This window comes from Gymnogyps californianus, chromosome 19 (genome assembly GCF_018139145.2).
Source record: "Gymnogyps californianus isolate 813 chromosome 19, ASM1813914v2, whole genome shotgun sequence".
Taxonomy (NCBI): domain Eukaryota; kingdom Metazoa; phylum Chordata; class Aves; order Accipitriformes; family Cathartidae; genus Gymnogyps; species Gymnogyps californianus.
The window spans coordinates 9,772,342-9,787,292 of record NC_059489.1 but is presented as its reverse complement, the minus strand read 5'-3'; the positions used below and the strand labels follow the sequence as shown (position 1 = coordinate 9,787,292).

The 14,951-nt window shown below is 48.1% G+C and overlaps 1 protein-coding gene across 1 annotated transcript; it reads right to left on the bottom strand.

The window, feature by feature from the left end:
• Positions 1 to 2,342: 2,342 nt before the first annotated feature.
• On the bottom strand, positions 2,343 to 3,490 carry LOC127024155 (urotensin-2 receptor-like). The gene has a single exon (XM_050908605.1). It carries the CDS (start codon positions 3,488 to 3,490, stop codon positions 2,384 to 2,386), a length of 1,107 nt encoding a protein of 368 aa, XP_050764562.1. The 3' UTR covers positions 2,343 to 2,383.
• Positions 3,491 to 14,951: the final 11,461 nt, after the last annotated feature.

Below are 14,951 nucleotides of genomic sequence, written 5' to 3'. Positions count from 1 at the left end.
TCTTCTACTTCCCCTTACATACCTGTTGATAGATATACACTGTGCCTTGCAACTATTTCATACACGGTAATCATGCATCCTATAGCAGCCTTGTAACGCTGTGGTGGGTAAGTGGCCTTCCAAGAACCTTCTCCTCAGGGCAAGCAATGGAAATCAAGAGACATCAGCACTGTGTCAGGTCAGGATCCAAATGAGGGTGGGTTTTTCTTTCTATAGCCATAAGAAAATATTTTTTTTTTCCTCAGAGGTGGGCAAATGGCATGTGCAACACCTGGAAGGGATGCAGCCATGCTTGGCTCTGCCAGGATGTCTCTCCGGCCACACCGTTACGCTCCCTGAGAGCAGGACGGCACAGCACGTACTCCAGCCTTCCCACACTGCCTTTTGAGTTAAGCCTTATCTTTGTTATTCTTCTATGGGAGTGACTTCCAGCCTCGGAAATGGGAAGCAAAGGAAAAGTAACAATGACTTCAGAATGAATAATTAAAAAATGAATTAGTTCCTGAATAGTTGTTCCTAAAAACTGTCGAAGCCCGCTCTCCCTGCCAATTCCCAACATGAACTGTGTGTTAGTCCCCCTATTTCATAAAGAAATGGGCACCATTAGGTCTATTTATACTGCCCGGCTTGGCAGCCTACACAATACTGGAACATGACAAAGTGGTCACCAGTGTTTTGAAGCCAGTCCTGTGGTTAAAAGCAATACAAGCAATTCTAAGGTGAGTTACGTATTTCCCCCTCCCTGAGAAGCACCCCAACAACTGCATCTACAAGAAGAATGCCTGACTCCCGGTACAGGGACGTGCTTCCCTGGTCTTCATCCAACATGTGCCCTGAAGGGTTTATTTTTCTGCTGTTAGTTGAGTGCATAAAATCCAGCGTGTTGCTGTGCTGTGTTCTCTGCTCCCAATCCTTGGCTGCGGCGTTGGCACTTCGTGTCTCTGCTTTAGCACAAACATACCCTAAAGTTTGGCGTGTGACACAAGAGGATCGCCCAAGGACACAGGAACCCAGTAACACTGCAGGGCTGCAGTGGGACTCCTCTCAAGCAGATGGGGGTCGGAGTATGCCGTAAGAAAGTGGAAATGACTGTTCCTGAAGTAACTGCCTGCTGTTTCAGAAGTCCCTGGGCATCACTATCTGCTGACAATACTTTATGCAACTCATATTGTGCTTTACTTATCCCCAGAGTCTGTCCCAGAACAAGAAAGAGGCATACTGAACCCAACTTCATCCCCATGTACATGAGCTCTTCAGAGAACAGCTGGGAACAGCAGCCTCTCCCCTGGTAAATACACCCCCCTGCGCTGGGGGAAGAGACCATGCGAGGGGAAACCTGATGATGGTCCATTTTTTAATCAGCATTTATTTTATAAACTGAGGTTTTACAATTGTTTAGATGCTTACAGGCATCTCTAGTATCTGTTGTCAAGGTTTACTACGAGACGCTAAGTGGGGAGAAAATGAGCAGAATACATTGAGGCAAAATGCTTTTGATGAAATGTCACAAATAAATTTGTCCCTTTTATGATGAGTCTCATGATATAGGATTCAGTCACTTTCCTTAGAGCCTCAGGTCTTTGAGTGATAGGATTATAAGACATTTTTCTTTCTTTCCAAGGTAAATTTTCAGTTTTTCAATCCCTGTTGACTGTTAAGAAAGGGACCAACTTTAAAAAAAAAAATCAGTGGCAAATTCAAATCACCTTAGGTAGAAACCTTAAAAAATTACAAGTTTTTTTTAGGTAATCCTGTAGTTTCTGACAGCTTACCTTGTGGTTTTTGAATGCTTGGAGTTTGAAGTGCTGCTGCAATGAATTTTAAAATAGAGACTTTAAGCTTGATGAAACTGTAGTGCACTATAATGTAGCAGGAAATAGTAAAAGGGGCTTAAAGGTCTCTTTACACACTCTAGAAACAGACAACGGTAATATATAGGGCAAACCCAAGGCTCGCAGCTAAATTAAGCAGTACCAGGACAATTTCAGACTTTTGCAGATCTGACCCAGCTGTAGCCTGAAGATAGCACGGAGAAACCACGCAGGAGAAACGGTGCAGAGCTGGAGCTGGGCAAAACTCAGCAAAGCGTGGAAAGAGTTTGTGGCAGAACTGAACTGAGTATCCACCTCATCTTCTGCACCCAAAACCCCGAAGGATTTGTCCTGAACGGCTGCTGGCTCCCGGCAGGACCCCCTGACAGCCCTAAGCCAGATGGAAATTCAGACGTATCTCATAGTACTTGGGTTCACGCCACTTCTTGCCCCCTAACTAGAGTGACCACCAGAAACGAGTTTTTAGGACCCTTCAGGGCTAAGGGGTCCCAAAGCCCTACCTTGGCCAGATGCTCTGCTGGTCCTGGTGTCTCTGGAGTGCTTCCTCTTCCTCACTTGTCCTTCAGCGTGGCCATGCCCAGGGCCTCCGAGCTGTAGTCGTACTGGTTGCTGGAGGACATGGACCGTCCCCAGGAGCACTGCAGGTTGGAGCCCCTCTTGCGAAAGGAGGATGTGAACCTGTAGAAGTTGCGGTGCCTGTTGCGCAGGTACTCCCGGTAGTTTTTGGTGAGCAGGGTGTAGAGGAAGGGGTTGATGCAGCTGTTGCTGTAGGTCAGGCAGGTCACCAGGTAGTTAATGCACTTTTGGGTTTGGGTGGTGAGCTGCAGGGAGCTGCTGTAGAGTCGCACCAGCTGCCAGATCCAAAATGGCAGGAAGCAAGCCCAGAAGACCAGCACGATGCTGAAAATCATGATGAGGACCTTCTGCCGGGGGGACCTCTTGCTCTTCTCCTTGTGGGGGGGGTTCCTCTGGGACTCCAGGTAGGTCCTCGCCAGGCGCGTGTAGAGGAAGCCAATGATGATTCCCGGGGCCATGATGCTGGTGCTGAAGAGCACCGTCAGGTAGGTCCGGTAGGCGTCCACGCTCCAGGTGGGCGCACACATCCTCTTCACCTTGCCCTCTGCCTTGCCCCCCTCGGTCAGGGTGACCATCAGCATCATGGGCAGAGTAAGGAGCAGCGAGACCGACCAGACGGCCCCCGCCGTGACCTTCCGGTAGCCGCGGGACCGCTTCAGGGTGTCCAGGGGCCGGGTGACGGCCAGGTAGCGCTCGGTGCACATGAGGGTGAGGGTGAAGATGCTGGCGTGCATGGTGAGCAGGTCCAGGCTGAGCAGGATGCGGCACCCCAGGTCCCCGAAGTACCAGTCCTGGGCCAGGTAGGTGCAGACGATGAAGGGGATGGTGGAGAGGTAGAGCAGGTCGGCCAGGGCCAGGCTGACGATGGAGCTGTACATGGGGGCGGCGCAGCGCGCCGAGTGGCACATCACCACCAGCGTGTAGACGTTGCCCGCCACCCCGGCCACGTACATCACCGACAGCACCGTCCCGAAGGCCGAGGGGATGAGCAGGGGGCCGCCCGCGGGGGGACCGCCGCCGCCGCCCCCCGCCCCCGCCGCCGAGGCGTTGCCCCCCGCCGCCGCCGTCCCGTTGGGCTCCATGGGCGGCGGCGGCGGCCCCGCAACGTCGCACCGCGGCCCCGGAGCTCCCGGCCCCGCCGGCGGCCGCTCCGCCCCCCGCGGGAGGCAGGGCGGTACCGGGCCGCCCGCCGGGCTGCCCTCGGGGGAAGGGCTGCCGGCGCCCCCCGCCCCGCCGGGGTTCCCCCCCCGCTCCGCGCCCGGAGGGAGAGCAGAGAGAGACACCCACCCACCCACCCACCCACCCACACCGCCGCCGCCGCCGCCGCCCGGTGCGGTGCCGGCAGCGCGGAGCGGAGCGGCCGGGCAGGTGCCGTCCCGGAGGAGGCGGCTCCGTGCGGGGCCCCCGCGGCAGCGAGGCGGCAGCCGGAGACGAGGCGGAGGGGGCCGGGGGGGGGGGGGGGGGGGCGGGCAGCGTGTGGCGGCAGCGTGTGGCCGCCGCCGAGCCGCGCTCAGCCCGGGGAGGGGGGGGGACACCCGGCGGAGTCGGGCTCCCTGGGCTGGGAGCAAACTTGGAGCGCTCCGTGCCCCCCGCGAAACCATAACCCGCCGGGCAGATGTAGGCTGTGGGAGCTTCCGAGGAAGTTTCCCTGGCCGCTCTGCCGTAATTCGGCTTTTCTCTCCCGCGTTGGCATCGTTGGCGAGAGGGCTCGTTGCTTTGCTTCAGGTCATCGGTCAAAGAAAGCTCTGCGGGCAATAGGGAGAGCCAGAGATACCCCGTGTGCTTCACAGGCAAGGCAGCACGTAGCGTTTCAGAGGTAGACTTAGATGGAGGTGGATGCAAAACCGGCACTGAAATACCCTCTTTTTTTTTTTTCGTGGAAATAGCTTGTATTTTGAATTTTACTCTGAATAGCATGGCAATGTTATAGTAAGATTTAAATTTGAGCTTTAGTGACAGCTGATTCACCTGAAGAGGGTGGAGTACAGAGTGTGATGAATGAGGTTTACAGAGACAGCTTTTCCAGTTAGGTAGGAAATCTAGGGACAGTTGCAAAATCAATGAGCGCCTTACATTTCGATCTTACTTTAGAGAAAGCAGAGATTAGGGCAATCCGTAGTCAAAGGACCGCTTTGCAAGGGTACAAGAGTGCTGTATTTCCTCAGCCCCCATTGATTTCCAATAGGAATTAACTAGCTTTTATGCCTTCAAACATTTCTGCTTAAACCAGAGTGCTAAAATGACTGCTATGTGTTTATTTGCTTGTTTTAATCCCTCCTCCAAGTGCTTTTGTGCAAACGGTCATCTAATTCTCTGTGGCGTGCTACAAAGTGGTGAAACTCTTGTTGACTCGTAGGAGCAGGGTTTAGCCCTATAAAAATATTGTATTGAATACGTGGTTGTAATTTGCTGTAAAGTTAACACACACACGTGTAACTCTGCTTTCCTTCCCAGTACTGCTCATCAATGTACGTGTCTCCTTCCAAAGCACTCCAAATGCTTAAAGCTACATTCAATAAAGTGGCTGGCTCAAACACGATTTGAATGCTGGTGAGGGAGAAGAATCTAAATTGAATTATTGTCAGGCAGGGATTTGCTTTATCAGATTCAGCCATCGCCCTGACAAAGTTTAGATCCAGGCGCTGAGATGGAAATTTTTTTTCACTGCAAGTTCGGACTCCATCCCATGCCAGCGCCCTTGGCAGCCCTGCGTTCCTCCGCGGCAGCTGGACCCAGCAGCTGGGAATGCAGGCGGATACTTTACCGGGGCCAAATCCTGCCTGCATGGCAGTCAAGGGGATTGACTGCCACAGACTTCAAGTAAGATCCAGATTTGGCATAAATATATCGTCTCTGAGAATTAGGTTGCACGCAACTTTTGCAGTCCCTTTTTGTTTTGAAGCTGTTCTCCGCGCTGTGTTGTTTTCTGTCTTCATTTAATGGCCAGGGCAGAGGGCCAAAAGAGAACAGAATAGATACGTTGTTGTCTGCCATGTTACCTGATTTGTTTTCGGTGATCACATGAGATGGTAGAGATAAGCAGTGATACCTTCTTCTAAACAGAGAATTACTTAATCTGTTTAGTAAATACCTAATTTCCACTTCCCTTTTTTCCTTCCAGCAGCAGAATGATCAATTGAGCAACGCTAAGCATTAGTGAGTCCGTGAGACACTTGCTTTCTTAAACCTGTAGGATACTCACATGTATCCATGGGAACTTACTCTTATTAAACTCTTAAAAAAGAGTTTGCTGCCTGAAGTCGTTCTGCAGCAGAGCAAAGCCTGTTCTCTGAGCAAGAGGCACTTCTCCCCTCCAATGCTCTGCTCTTGCCATGCACCCACTCTCTTCTGCACACCCGCAAGAACTGACATAGCACTCGATGCCTGGTGGAATTGGGCCTGGAGCGTATGACAACCGTGATCAATCAGAATTAGAAAGAGGGCGATGCGGGAGTCCGGAATACTGATGTTTCCCATTTGTCTGTGTACACAAGATACACATTTTTCAGCAGGGTGGTGACAAGCTACCAGAAGAAGTGGTGACTTTTCCATTTCTCCAGGTGCCTAAGGACTGCAGGTGCCTTTTTAGAAGATGTATTTTAATCAAATAGAAGTATGGAGCTCAGTGCAGAATTACTGTCAGAATAAGTCCTCAGGGACATACTGCACACAAAACCAAGTCATCAAGGATCAAATTGTCTTTTATGAACCTCCAAATCTGTTAATCCCCATGTGTTTTTTCTTGTAATATCCTAAAAAGTATTGATATGAAAATGATAAGTAATGTACTTCATGTGCAAAATTTCCCCTCCGGAGGCATTTGTGCTAATGTACAAAAACATACCCAGCCATCTTAAAATATAGCTCCATTTTGCATTTTATTGTCTGTTGTGAATATGAGATTTTTTTCAGGTGCTCAGTGCTTAATTTTAGAATTTCCTCACAAAATTGCCTGCTTATTAGGAAGTAGATAACAGCAGTCTACATGATGAGGGCTATTTGAGTAGCCATGTCCAATGTCTTTTTTATAAACCCCTTGGTTTACTCAGTGAATGGCTGGTACTCCTTTGTTTGGTTATGAAGGTCCGAGTATATATGGTGGGCAGCTGAACGCTGTTGTCCTGGCAAATTGAAAGGTGGCTCTCATTGCTCCATTCAGCTGTGACAGGCTTCAAAACGAAGTGCTGGCCGGGCAAAAGGGAGGCAGTGAGTGTTTGGAAGCAGAGGCTCCCTGTTAGGGACTGTCACTGTAAGCTGTTGTCCTCCTGAAGTGCCTTCCGGATGGAATTTTATTGTTGAGAGTGAATTTTGCAGTTCGGCGTAGGGAACATGTGAAATGCTGCCTTTGTGTCCTTCTCGGCATACGATGCCGTGGTGCACAGATCCAGCCTTTGGAGGAGATTGCTTTTAGTTGTACTCGTTCTGCCTGGCCAGGTGAGCACTGCTGTTTCTTGCGATGTTCTTGTGCTCTGTCACAACGTGGCCAATGCTCTTCCCGTCGGATTCCTACTCAGCAGGAAGGGAAAAGACTTAACTGATCACTTGGCAAAGCATCAGGAAAGTATTTAGCTTTTGCCAAGTTTAGAGAGGTCTTGATACAGCCTCCACGTGAGAAAGGCAGAGATTGAGACGACTCTGGAGAAGCCCAAGGGTGAGGTTTGTTAGATCCCAAACACGTGCTGTCAGATGCGATCCATACATTCATTTCTTAATCCTAAACTTAGAGGCTCAAAGTTATCATCTGTTAGTTTAGAGCCTGTAAATGGAATGTAATGTTGTAGTGGAAGTGGATGACAAAGAGGCATCGAAAGCAACTGCAGCATAATATCCGACGGGATACCCAGCGACTGATTTGGCCGCGTTGCTTAACTCAATAGCGTACGCCATACAGAACCTTTTCTCAAGTTACTAACACACTAATATATAATCTCTGCAGCTTGGCAATTGAATCTCATTGGAACAATGTTTATGCTCTGCAATAATATGCATAGGTCTTCACCTCTCTCTGAAAATGTTTCTGAACCGGAATCGACACTCAGGTGCAAAGGGTTATTTAAAACCATGGACCGTGCACAGCATTACTCGCTGATCTCAGTGGAGTCGCTCCCAATCTGCAAAACTATACGCAAAAGCAAATTTGATCCACCACTTCTGAAAGCTTGTTGTTAATACTTATGTTTACATCTGTCTTGTACAGTTGAATATGTCCTTAAATTTAAATTTACAGGTATTCTTTAATTTAAAGTTAGAGCTGTCTCTCTCCACTCAGATGTTTAAGAGGCAAGTGTCCTAGCGCTGGAGGGGTCACTGGAGAGAATCTGAACCCTAAAGATCTCTAAAGAAGACTGCGTAACAGGTTTCAGGCAGCATTATTTCAGGAATGTAACTGAGTGGGTTTTTAAAAGCCCTCCTAGATACAAAGAACATAGGAGGGACTTGCTTTTGTACCTCTTAATCACAGCGCTCATGAGCAAGTGCATTGCGCTCTCGTTCCTGCTGCCGCCTGTGAAGAGTGGAGTCATCGGCAGCGTAAGGTCTGAGGCGCCGCATGGATTTGCACCCGCGGAGAATCTGGCTGGTGGTGCTTGCTACCTTTGGAGACACGCTGCAGGCTTTCTATAGGAAGGCACCATCGGGGTTGCTGTGTCCAATTCCATACAATTGCACACAACCGCGTAATAGATATGAGTCCAGAAAATCTGCTCCTCGCCTCTCGTACATCCAAAGCCATCAAAGCTTCCTCAGAGTGCTGCAATAAGCCTGAGATCTTCAGTACTGAAGATAATACCTGGCAGAGACTACAGTGGGCCACGAGAAAAGACGGGAGATCAAAGGCTTTGTCCTTCATTTTTGCAGTAGAGGAAGAGTGTGAATTGTGTGCTATTATGGGGACTTTCAGCAGCAAGGGCTCTGGCAGGAATTTTAGGATCTTCTCCTTGTGTTAGAGCATTTGAGATCATTTTACAATGGAAAAAATACATGTTAATAACCCCAAGTCATTTCCTGTGGAAACTCAAACCACTGTTACGCTTAGATTTAAACTCTTTCTCCCCCACCTAAAAGGCAGAATTGTACACTGAAAAAAAAAGAATCATCCTTCTTCACCGTGCACGCGAGTACCAAGGAGACAGTACTGGCTCCCGCAGAGGTTTTTTGTTATTGTACAACACAGCATCTGCACAGCCCCGTGCACTGCGGTGATGGTGCCAAACAGCCGGCAGAGATCTGACCCGAAGAGCGCGGGGTATTGCCGGAGACAGCAGCCCGTTTGATTTGGCAATCTGAGTTACCTTTTATGTAGCTGAAGAAGCTCTGGAAGTGGCATGCTCAGTGCAGTGTTGCTGTTGGTACTTGATTTGTTTTTGTTCAAAGTAGGAAGGCATTTAGTCCCACTAAATACCCCATTCTACTGATGGAAAAATTATAGTGTTTGTATCTACAAATTTCTCCCCCAAAGAAAGATTGGCTCTTTCTACAGTTTCAACTCCACTCGAAGGAGTACGCAAAACCTACGGCATGCTTTCATTACTGCAACTCAACCTTTTGTTAATAAAGGGCTTCAGATACTGGAAACTCTCTTTTATTTCCTGACTTCTGTAATATTTCTTTGTCCATACAGAGAAATCACCTTCAGGTGAACAGTCTGCATTTCATAAGAGCAACCGCAAGAGGAGCTGATGGGGAGCAGCCGGCTGCTGCCAGCACAGTGCACCCTGCACGGTGGAGAGGGAAACTCCCACTCTGTTTTGGAGGAATGGTTAATAGGAAAACATATGTTTTTTCATCTTGGTTTTATAAGAATTATATAAAAACTCTTGACAGATGTGAGAAAAGGGTGAAAGCCCAAGGAATCTCCTTTTGCCAAAGAAACAATTCCCAGTCAAGCCTCGTGCTTTGCGTCTGGGTCAGAGCTCACTTGAGTCAGCGGGAGCTTTTCCCTGGATTTCAGTGGGCTTTAGAGGAAGGCAGTGATTAAAAACCAAACAAGAACTTGTATCCCTTCCTCTGAACAGAGGTTCAGACCAGAGCTGGGTCCAGCTTTGGGGATGATGTTTGAACTGAGCGGTGATTCTGCCTTGGAGGTTGGCAGCACAGCATCCTTTTTACGGTGGATTATTTAAAACCTCTTCCAGCAGCAACCACGCTCGGAGCATCGCAAAGCAGCGCCGAGAGCTCTCGGGTAGTGCTTTGACTCCTGGCACAGCTCTCGGGGTGAGGGTGATAGCTGTGTGTGTGACTCAAACCCGCTCGCCTCCGCTGAGTCATTTCTCTCCTCATTATCTACCTCCTCCTCTAGGTTTCTTCCTCCTGAACTCCTCAGAGAGGCACTCCGTGCAGGTGTGTCTGTTATGCGGGAAAGGAGACTATGCAGCAGCCCGGCAGCACCAGGCAGGGACTCATTGCTGCCAGTTTTATCCGTAAGCTGGCTTTTGCCTCCAGATTTTAGTGCCTCTGGGGAAGCTGAGAACCATTTGTTATATTTTTATTCTAATGTTTCTCTGGCTTAATTATATGAGGGTGTGTGTCGGAGTCTATCACTGTCAGATGTTGCTGCTGAAAGGGGATTTCAGCCAGTGAAAACTCCAGCTGGGTGGGTACTTACATAGGCGTTAGTAGAGAGCAATGAAGTCCTCTTTGTTCCAGTTTTTCCATTGCCTTTGGATCAGACTTCGTCTCTCTCTAGATCTGCGTTAAACTTGATTTTAAAAGCCTTGACCAAACGGAGCAGAGGATTTACTCCGTGTGCTCTACTTCCTAGTCCTGAAATTATCTTCAAAACAGCTTCGCCCCAGTCATTTTTCCACCCCGGGGCTGCTGCAGTGATGTGCTGTCTGAGCTCCTGTGGGCTGCTAGCTGGGCTCCCTGGGCAGAGGGGTTTGTTCAGACCATGCCTGGAGAAGCCGCATGATGCCGTGGCCGTGTGCCACCAGCTGCTGCCGGCTCCTCGGTCACGCCGACCCGGAGAGGTTTGTTCCCCAGGGACTCTCTCCTGCATGTCACCGTGCTGGCTGGCGGATGATGAGGGTAAACAGAAGCACCAGAGAGGACCAGTGATAAAGGAACCGCAGGGATCTGTTTGTTTGTTTGTTTGTTGGAGGGGGGTTTGGACCTGTCTTTTAATTTCATGGCAACTTGTAGAGAATCAGAAAATCAGTGTTCAGAAACTCGAATACTTAAGAACTAACCACTAGGAGCATAGCTTTTTCCCTGCAGGCTGCGGATAGCCAGGTACATTTACAATTCTTTACTAATCAGCCTGGAACTAGACTAGCATATTTATGTAAAAATACTAATACTTTTATTACTGAAGACAGCCCAGAGCTCAGGCCCCTGCAGTTTGTCTAGAAAATGGAATATTTGATTTTCCCCCACTAATAGTATGTTTTTCTTGTCTCCTGGCAGTTTGCACGAAAGCTCTGAAGTACGTGACATACGGCAAAGAGAACATCAAAATCTGCTGTGCCATATGATCAGCTCACATTGCAGTGGGCATGTTCCTGGCTCCACAAAGCTTCACAGCCATAAAACTATTCCTTGCTTCCTGGTGGGAATTCGTGCCTTTGCTTTAACTGTCTGCAATAATTCACACGTATTTGGTCTCAAAACATGCAATGTTAATGCTTCCTTTAAATATAAAGTTTACCTAGGATTGGTAAAGGGGGGAGTTGGTAGTCCTGGGCACTGCTATTGTTTAGACATCTCCAGAAGAGACACTTTATTGATGCACGCTTCCCCAGGCGGTGGGTTTGATGTGAAGAACATATCTCTAAGGGTAAGTAAGTTGGTATTTGCAGAATCAGTTGTATTCATGCAGCCGTGCCAAAACAGGGTGAACCCTCTTTTTTCCCATTTGGGTGACTGGTACGGTACTAGTGTGGGACCCATAAAGAGCTCTCCTACCTTCTGTCATCCTTCCCTCAGTAAATTTGCTGCTGCTTACGATGGTCAGGCATTTATTTGGTAATGACTGTTAGGACGACTCCGGCAGTGATCATCCAGAGATGTGTGGCTGCATTGAACAAGCACAATCAAATAGTTCTTTTGAGCAATAACTGACAGAAGCCACTTCAGTAACCTCTACAAGATAAAGAGCAAGGCATGACAAAAAGAGAGACCAGATGATACAAGCACAATTGTTTATAAACAAAAGGCTTTATTGTTTGCCATGAATGATCAGCAAATCTTCAACTAAAAACTACTTCCATTCAAATTTAACGTTTAAAAAAGAGCGGATTTATCTTCAGTAGGATTTTCCTGCGCTGGGCTCAACAGGAGAAATGAAAGATAAACATCACTCTCACAGGCGGAGTCCGGGGAGGGAAAGCCTGGTCAGTGCAGCTGAATAGCTTCAGGCTTTTTGTTTCTGTTGGTGGGAAGCGGAGATCCGGATAAAGGGCTGTGGGAGTGTCGCTCGGGGGAGAGGAAGCTCTGCGTGGGGAGTCATTGAACTCGGAGAAAACGCCGCATCTCGGGGTTGTTTTTGTCAGACTGACAAATGCAGCCTTTTTGCCCCCGTTGACTGCAGCTGTAGGATGTTCTGGGGTGCACCGAGGCCAGTGGCTCCGGTACCCTCTTCCTCTCACCGAGCTGCAAGCTCTACACCTAACAGTGGGGAGGTTGAAAGGAGGCTGTATGTCTTTGGTCTAAGGTACAGAAATTTGGTTTTGTAGCCTTCTGATTCGAGACACAGAGCGTATTCATCTTCTTAAGAGACGTACCTGGACTTGGAAGCAGGATTGTTGCTTAGTCCTATAAAGTGTTGCAGGAGAGTTCCTGTACCCTGAGCTACAGGTAGAAATAGAAATACCTCTAAGCTGGCAAAAAAGGGGCCAGAAGCATGTGTATGTGAGGTGTGGGGCTTTGGGAAGAAAGGATGGGAGGTGGTGTTGGAGTAAAGAATTGGACCTGACGGTTTTTCTTCACAGCCACCAATTAGGGGGCGGATTTTTTTTGCTGAAGTGCAGAAAAGGGGCTGGGATTTCTCTGCCTTCCTCAGTGCTCAGAGGGAGGACGTGCAGGGACACCAGCAGTTTTACCTGTCAGCATCAGGGGAGATTTGACTGCTGAAAAAGAGCCTTACATTGTACCCCAAATAGCTTGGATGAGAGATAGGTAAAAGATAGGTATTCTCTGCTAGGGGGATAGTCAACTTTCCTCTTTCAGGGTCCAGGCTGGTGAGCTGTGGGCTGGAGCATCTTCCCTAAGTGGGAGAAATAGCAGAAGATGTGTTGTTCTTCACTTCCCAAAGAGCTCTCTGCTCGCCCCCTACTCCTTCCTAACCTGTTCAGAAACATCTCCCTGTTGGTAGCATGGAGTTGAAAGAAGGTAGGAGAGTTATCTGACAGAACCACTGGGATTCAGGGTGGGTTTTAGAGACTTTTCTTAGATATTGGTAAAATGGTGATGCAAGCACTGAGTGTTATTACTTGATTCGCCTAGTCTTTATGCTGCCAGTGGCCCCAGGATTGTTCTCTGTACTGCTGCTTTGAATTAGCACACCACGAAAGCGAAGGAGAATATTTGGCTCCCAGAGAAGTGCTGAGATGTTGGCTCATGTTTGGCAGTTGTCCTAGCACATTGTTTGAAGGTGCCACCTCTGCTCAGTCCTTGAGGTGTCACAGCACTGCTACTCGGCTGAGATTCAAACGTGCATCTCCAGAACCTCACCTATCAATTGAGCATTTGAAAGAAGTAGCTGCTTTACAACTAGTGTAACAAAGGAATATCTTAGTGAAGGGAAGAGCCTCTTCCAAGCCCTGCAATGGTCCTCAGATAGGCAATTTCATTACTCCTAGAAAGGGTGCCAATATAAAGGTCTTTCCAAGCTGCCCAATGTGCTTTTAAAAGACTGTATCTTACTTTTTTTAAAGGACTTAGAGATGTAGGATCATACATTTGATTGAAAATCACTGGCATTTAGGCACTGAAACAGCTTTGAGGGTCCAAGCTGTAAAACAAATGCAGAGCGCAACCCTCCAGTGTCCCTGTGCGGCTCCCAGCTCCTTGTTCAGTGCTCAGGCTCATTAGACAACCTCCACATGGGTGGAGGTTTGTGTATGTATTGCAGAAAGTGACTGAAAAAGGAGCTGCCGGTGACAGGGAAGGAAAGAGGTTGAACGTTATCGCAGTCATCTTGTCAGTGACAAGTCCTGACTTGTGGTAGTTCCTTCTGCTCAGGCTAGTCAGCTGTGAAACCCCGTGTTATTTGCTGTCGAAGCTAGATCTGCTGCGGGGATCCCACCTCTTAGCTTCCCATTGCCGTTATGAAGACCCAGAGGGGAGCGAGCGGAATGGCAAACCGCCTAAGGAAGCGTTTGAGCCAGGGGGGCTGGATGGTCCGACCTGCCCCGGGCGGCACACGCTCACCTGGAAACTGCCGACAGGAGTGCTCGGGTGAGGAATCCCACCTTGGATCCTCACGGGATCAGCCTGAGGTATGGCACTGACCAAGTCGTTAGCTGTCTGGTGGTCTCACGTGGCCTCGCATGTGCCAACCAGCAGGAATAAAAATGCTTGTGGGGTTGTGTAGCAGGGTTTGAGAATGGCAGTGGCACATAAATTTTGCACTGAGCACCAGAAAGCCTAAGAATCCTTGGTTTAGATGCAAGTCCATTTTGAAAAGAGGATTTAAGCATTTTTTAAATGTTACTCTGTATGTGTTACGTGCTATTTTTCTCTGGCAAGGGAAGCTGTCTGCACTGCATTATGTGTTAGGCTTTTGAAAGCATAACTAGTTATGTAACTATTAGAATTACATTTGCATTCACAACTAGGATGTATATAACTAGTATGGTAATGCATGCTAACTAAATACCAATTAATCATTTTAAAAAATGAGGTTTGAATCTATATAGCTATCACAGATGTAGTAAATACTCATTGCTTATGAAGAATAAATCAGGTGTGTTTTAATATGCAATCCTGGTCCTATATAAACACATAGTGCCAATTATTTAGAACAGATTTAATGTGTTCCTTATTCATATTACACAGCTACTGCCGACTGAGTGACAGTCATTATAATGTATTTCACTACTTTCACATTATTGCACATTAATGCTTCCAGCTCTTCACACTGGGCTGGCTTGTGTTTCAACCATCAGAAAATGTGCGAATTCATTAAGTTTTACCCTGCAAGGTAGAGGGGTTTACTCATGCTTAATCCATCTCATGCTTAATCCATCCAGGCAATCCAGATAGGCTGCTGAAAACCAGTCGTCTGTCTTTGTATAGTTTGAAGCTTTATGGCTCTGGCAGGATATCTTACATTGCTTTATCTGCAGGCTTCAGAAACTCTGTGGAAGAGAATCAAAGTCCACATAGAGCTGAGAGCATTTGATGCTTCTGATTTAAGAAACATTCAAAGTTTCTGCTGCCAGAGAGGGAAACAGGCTTTTGTGCACTCTGTCTCTGGGATAAGTTTCTGCTGCAAGTTTAGAGTTGTGTTATAGGCCTGGGAGGGACAAGTCCAAGCTAAATTAGCTGAACATGCTGGCTGCTGCCTACTGTAAACTGATAAAGAGCAAACTGAAAGTCTTGTAG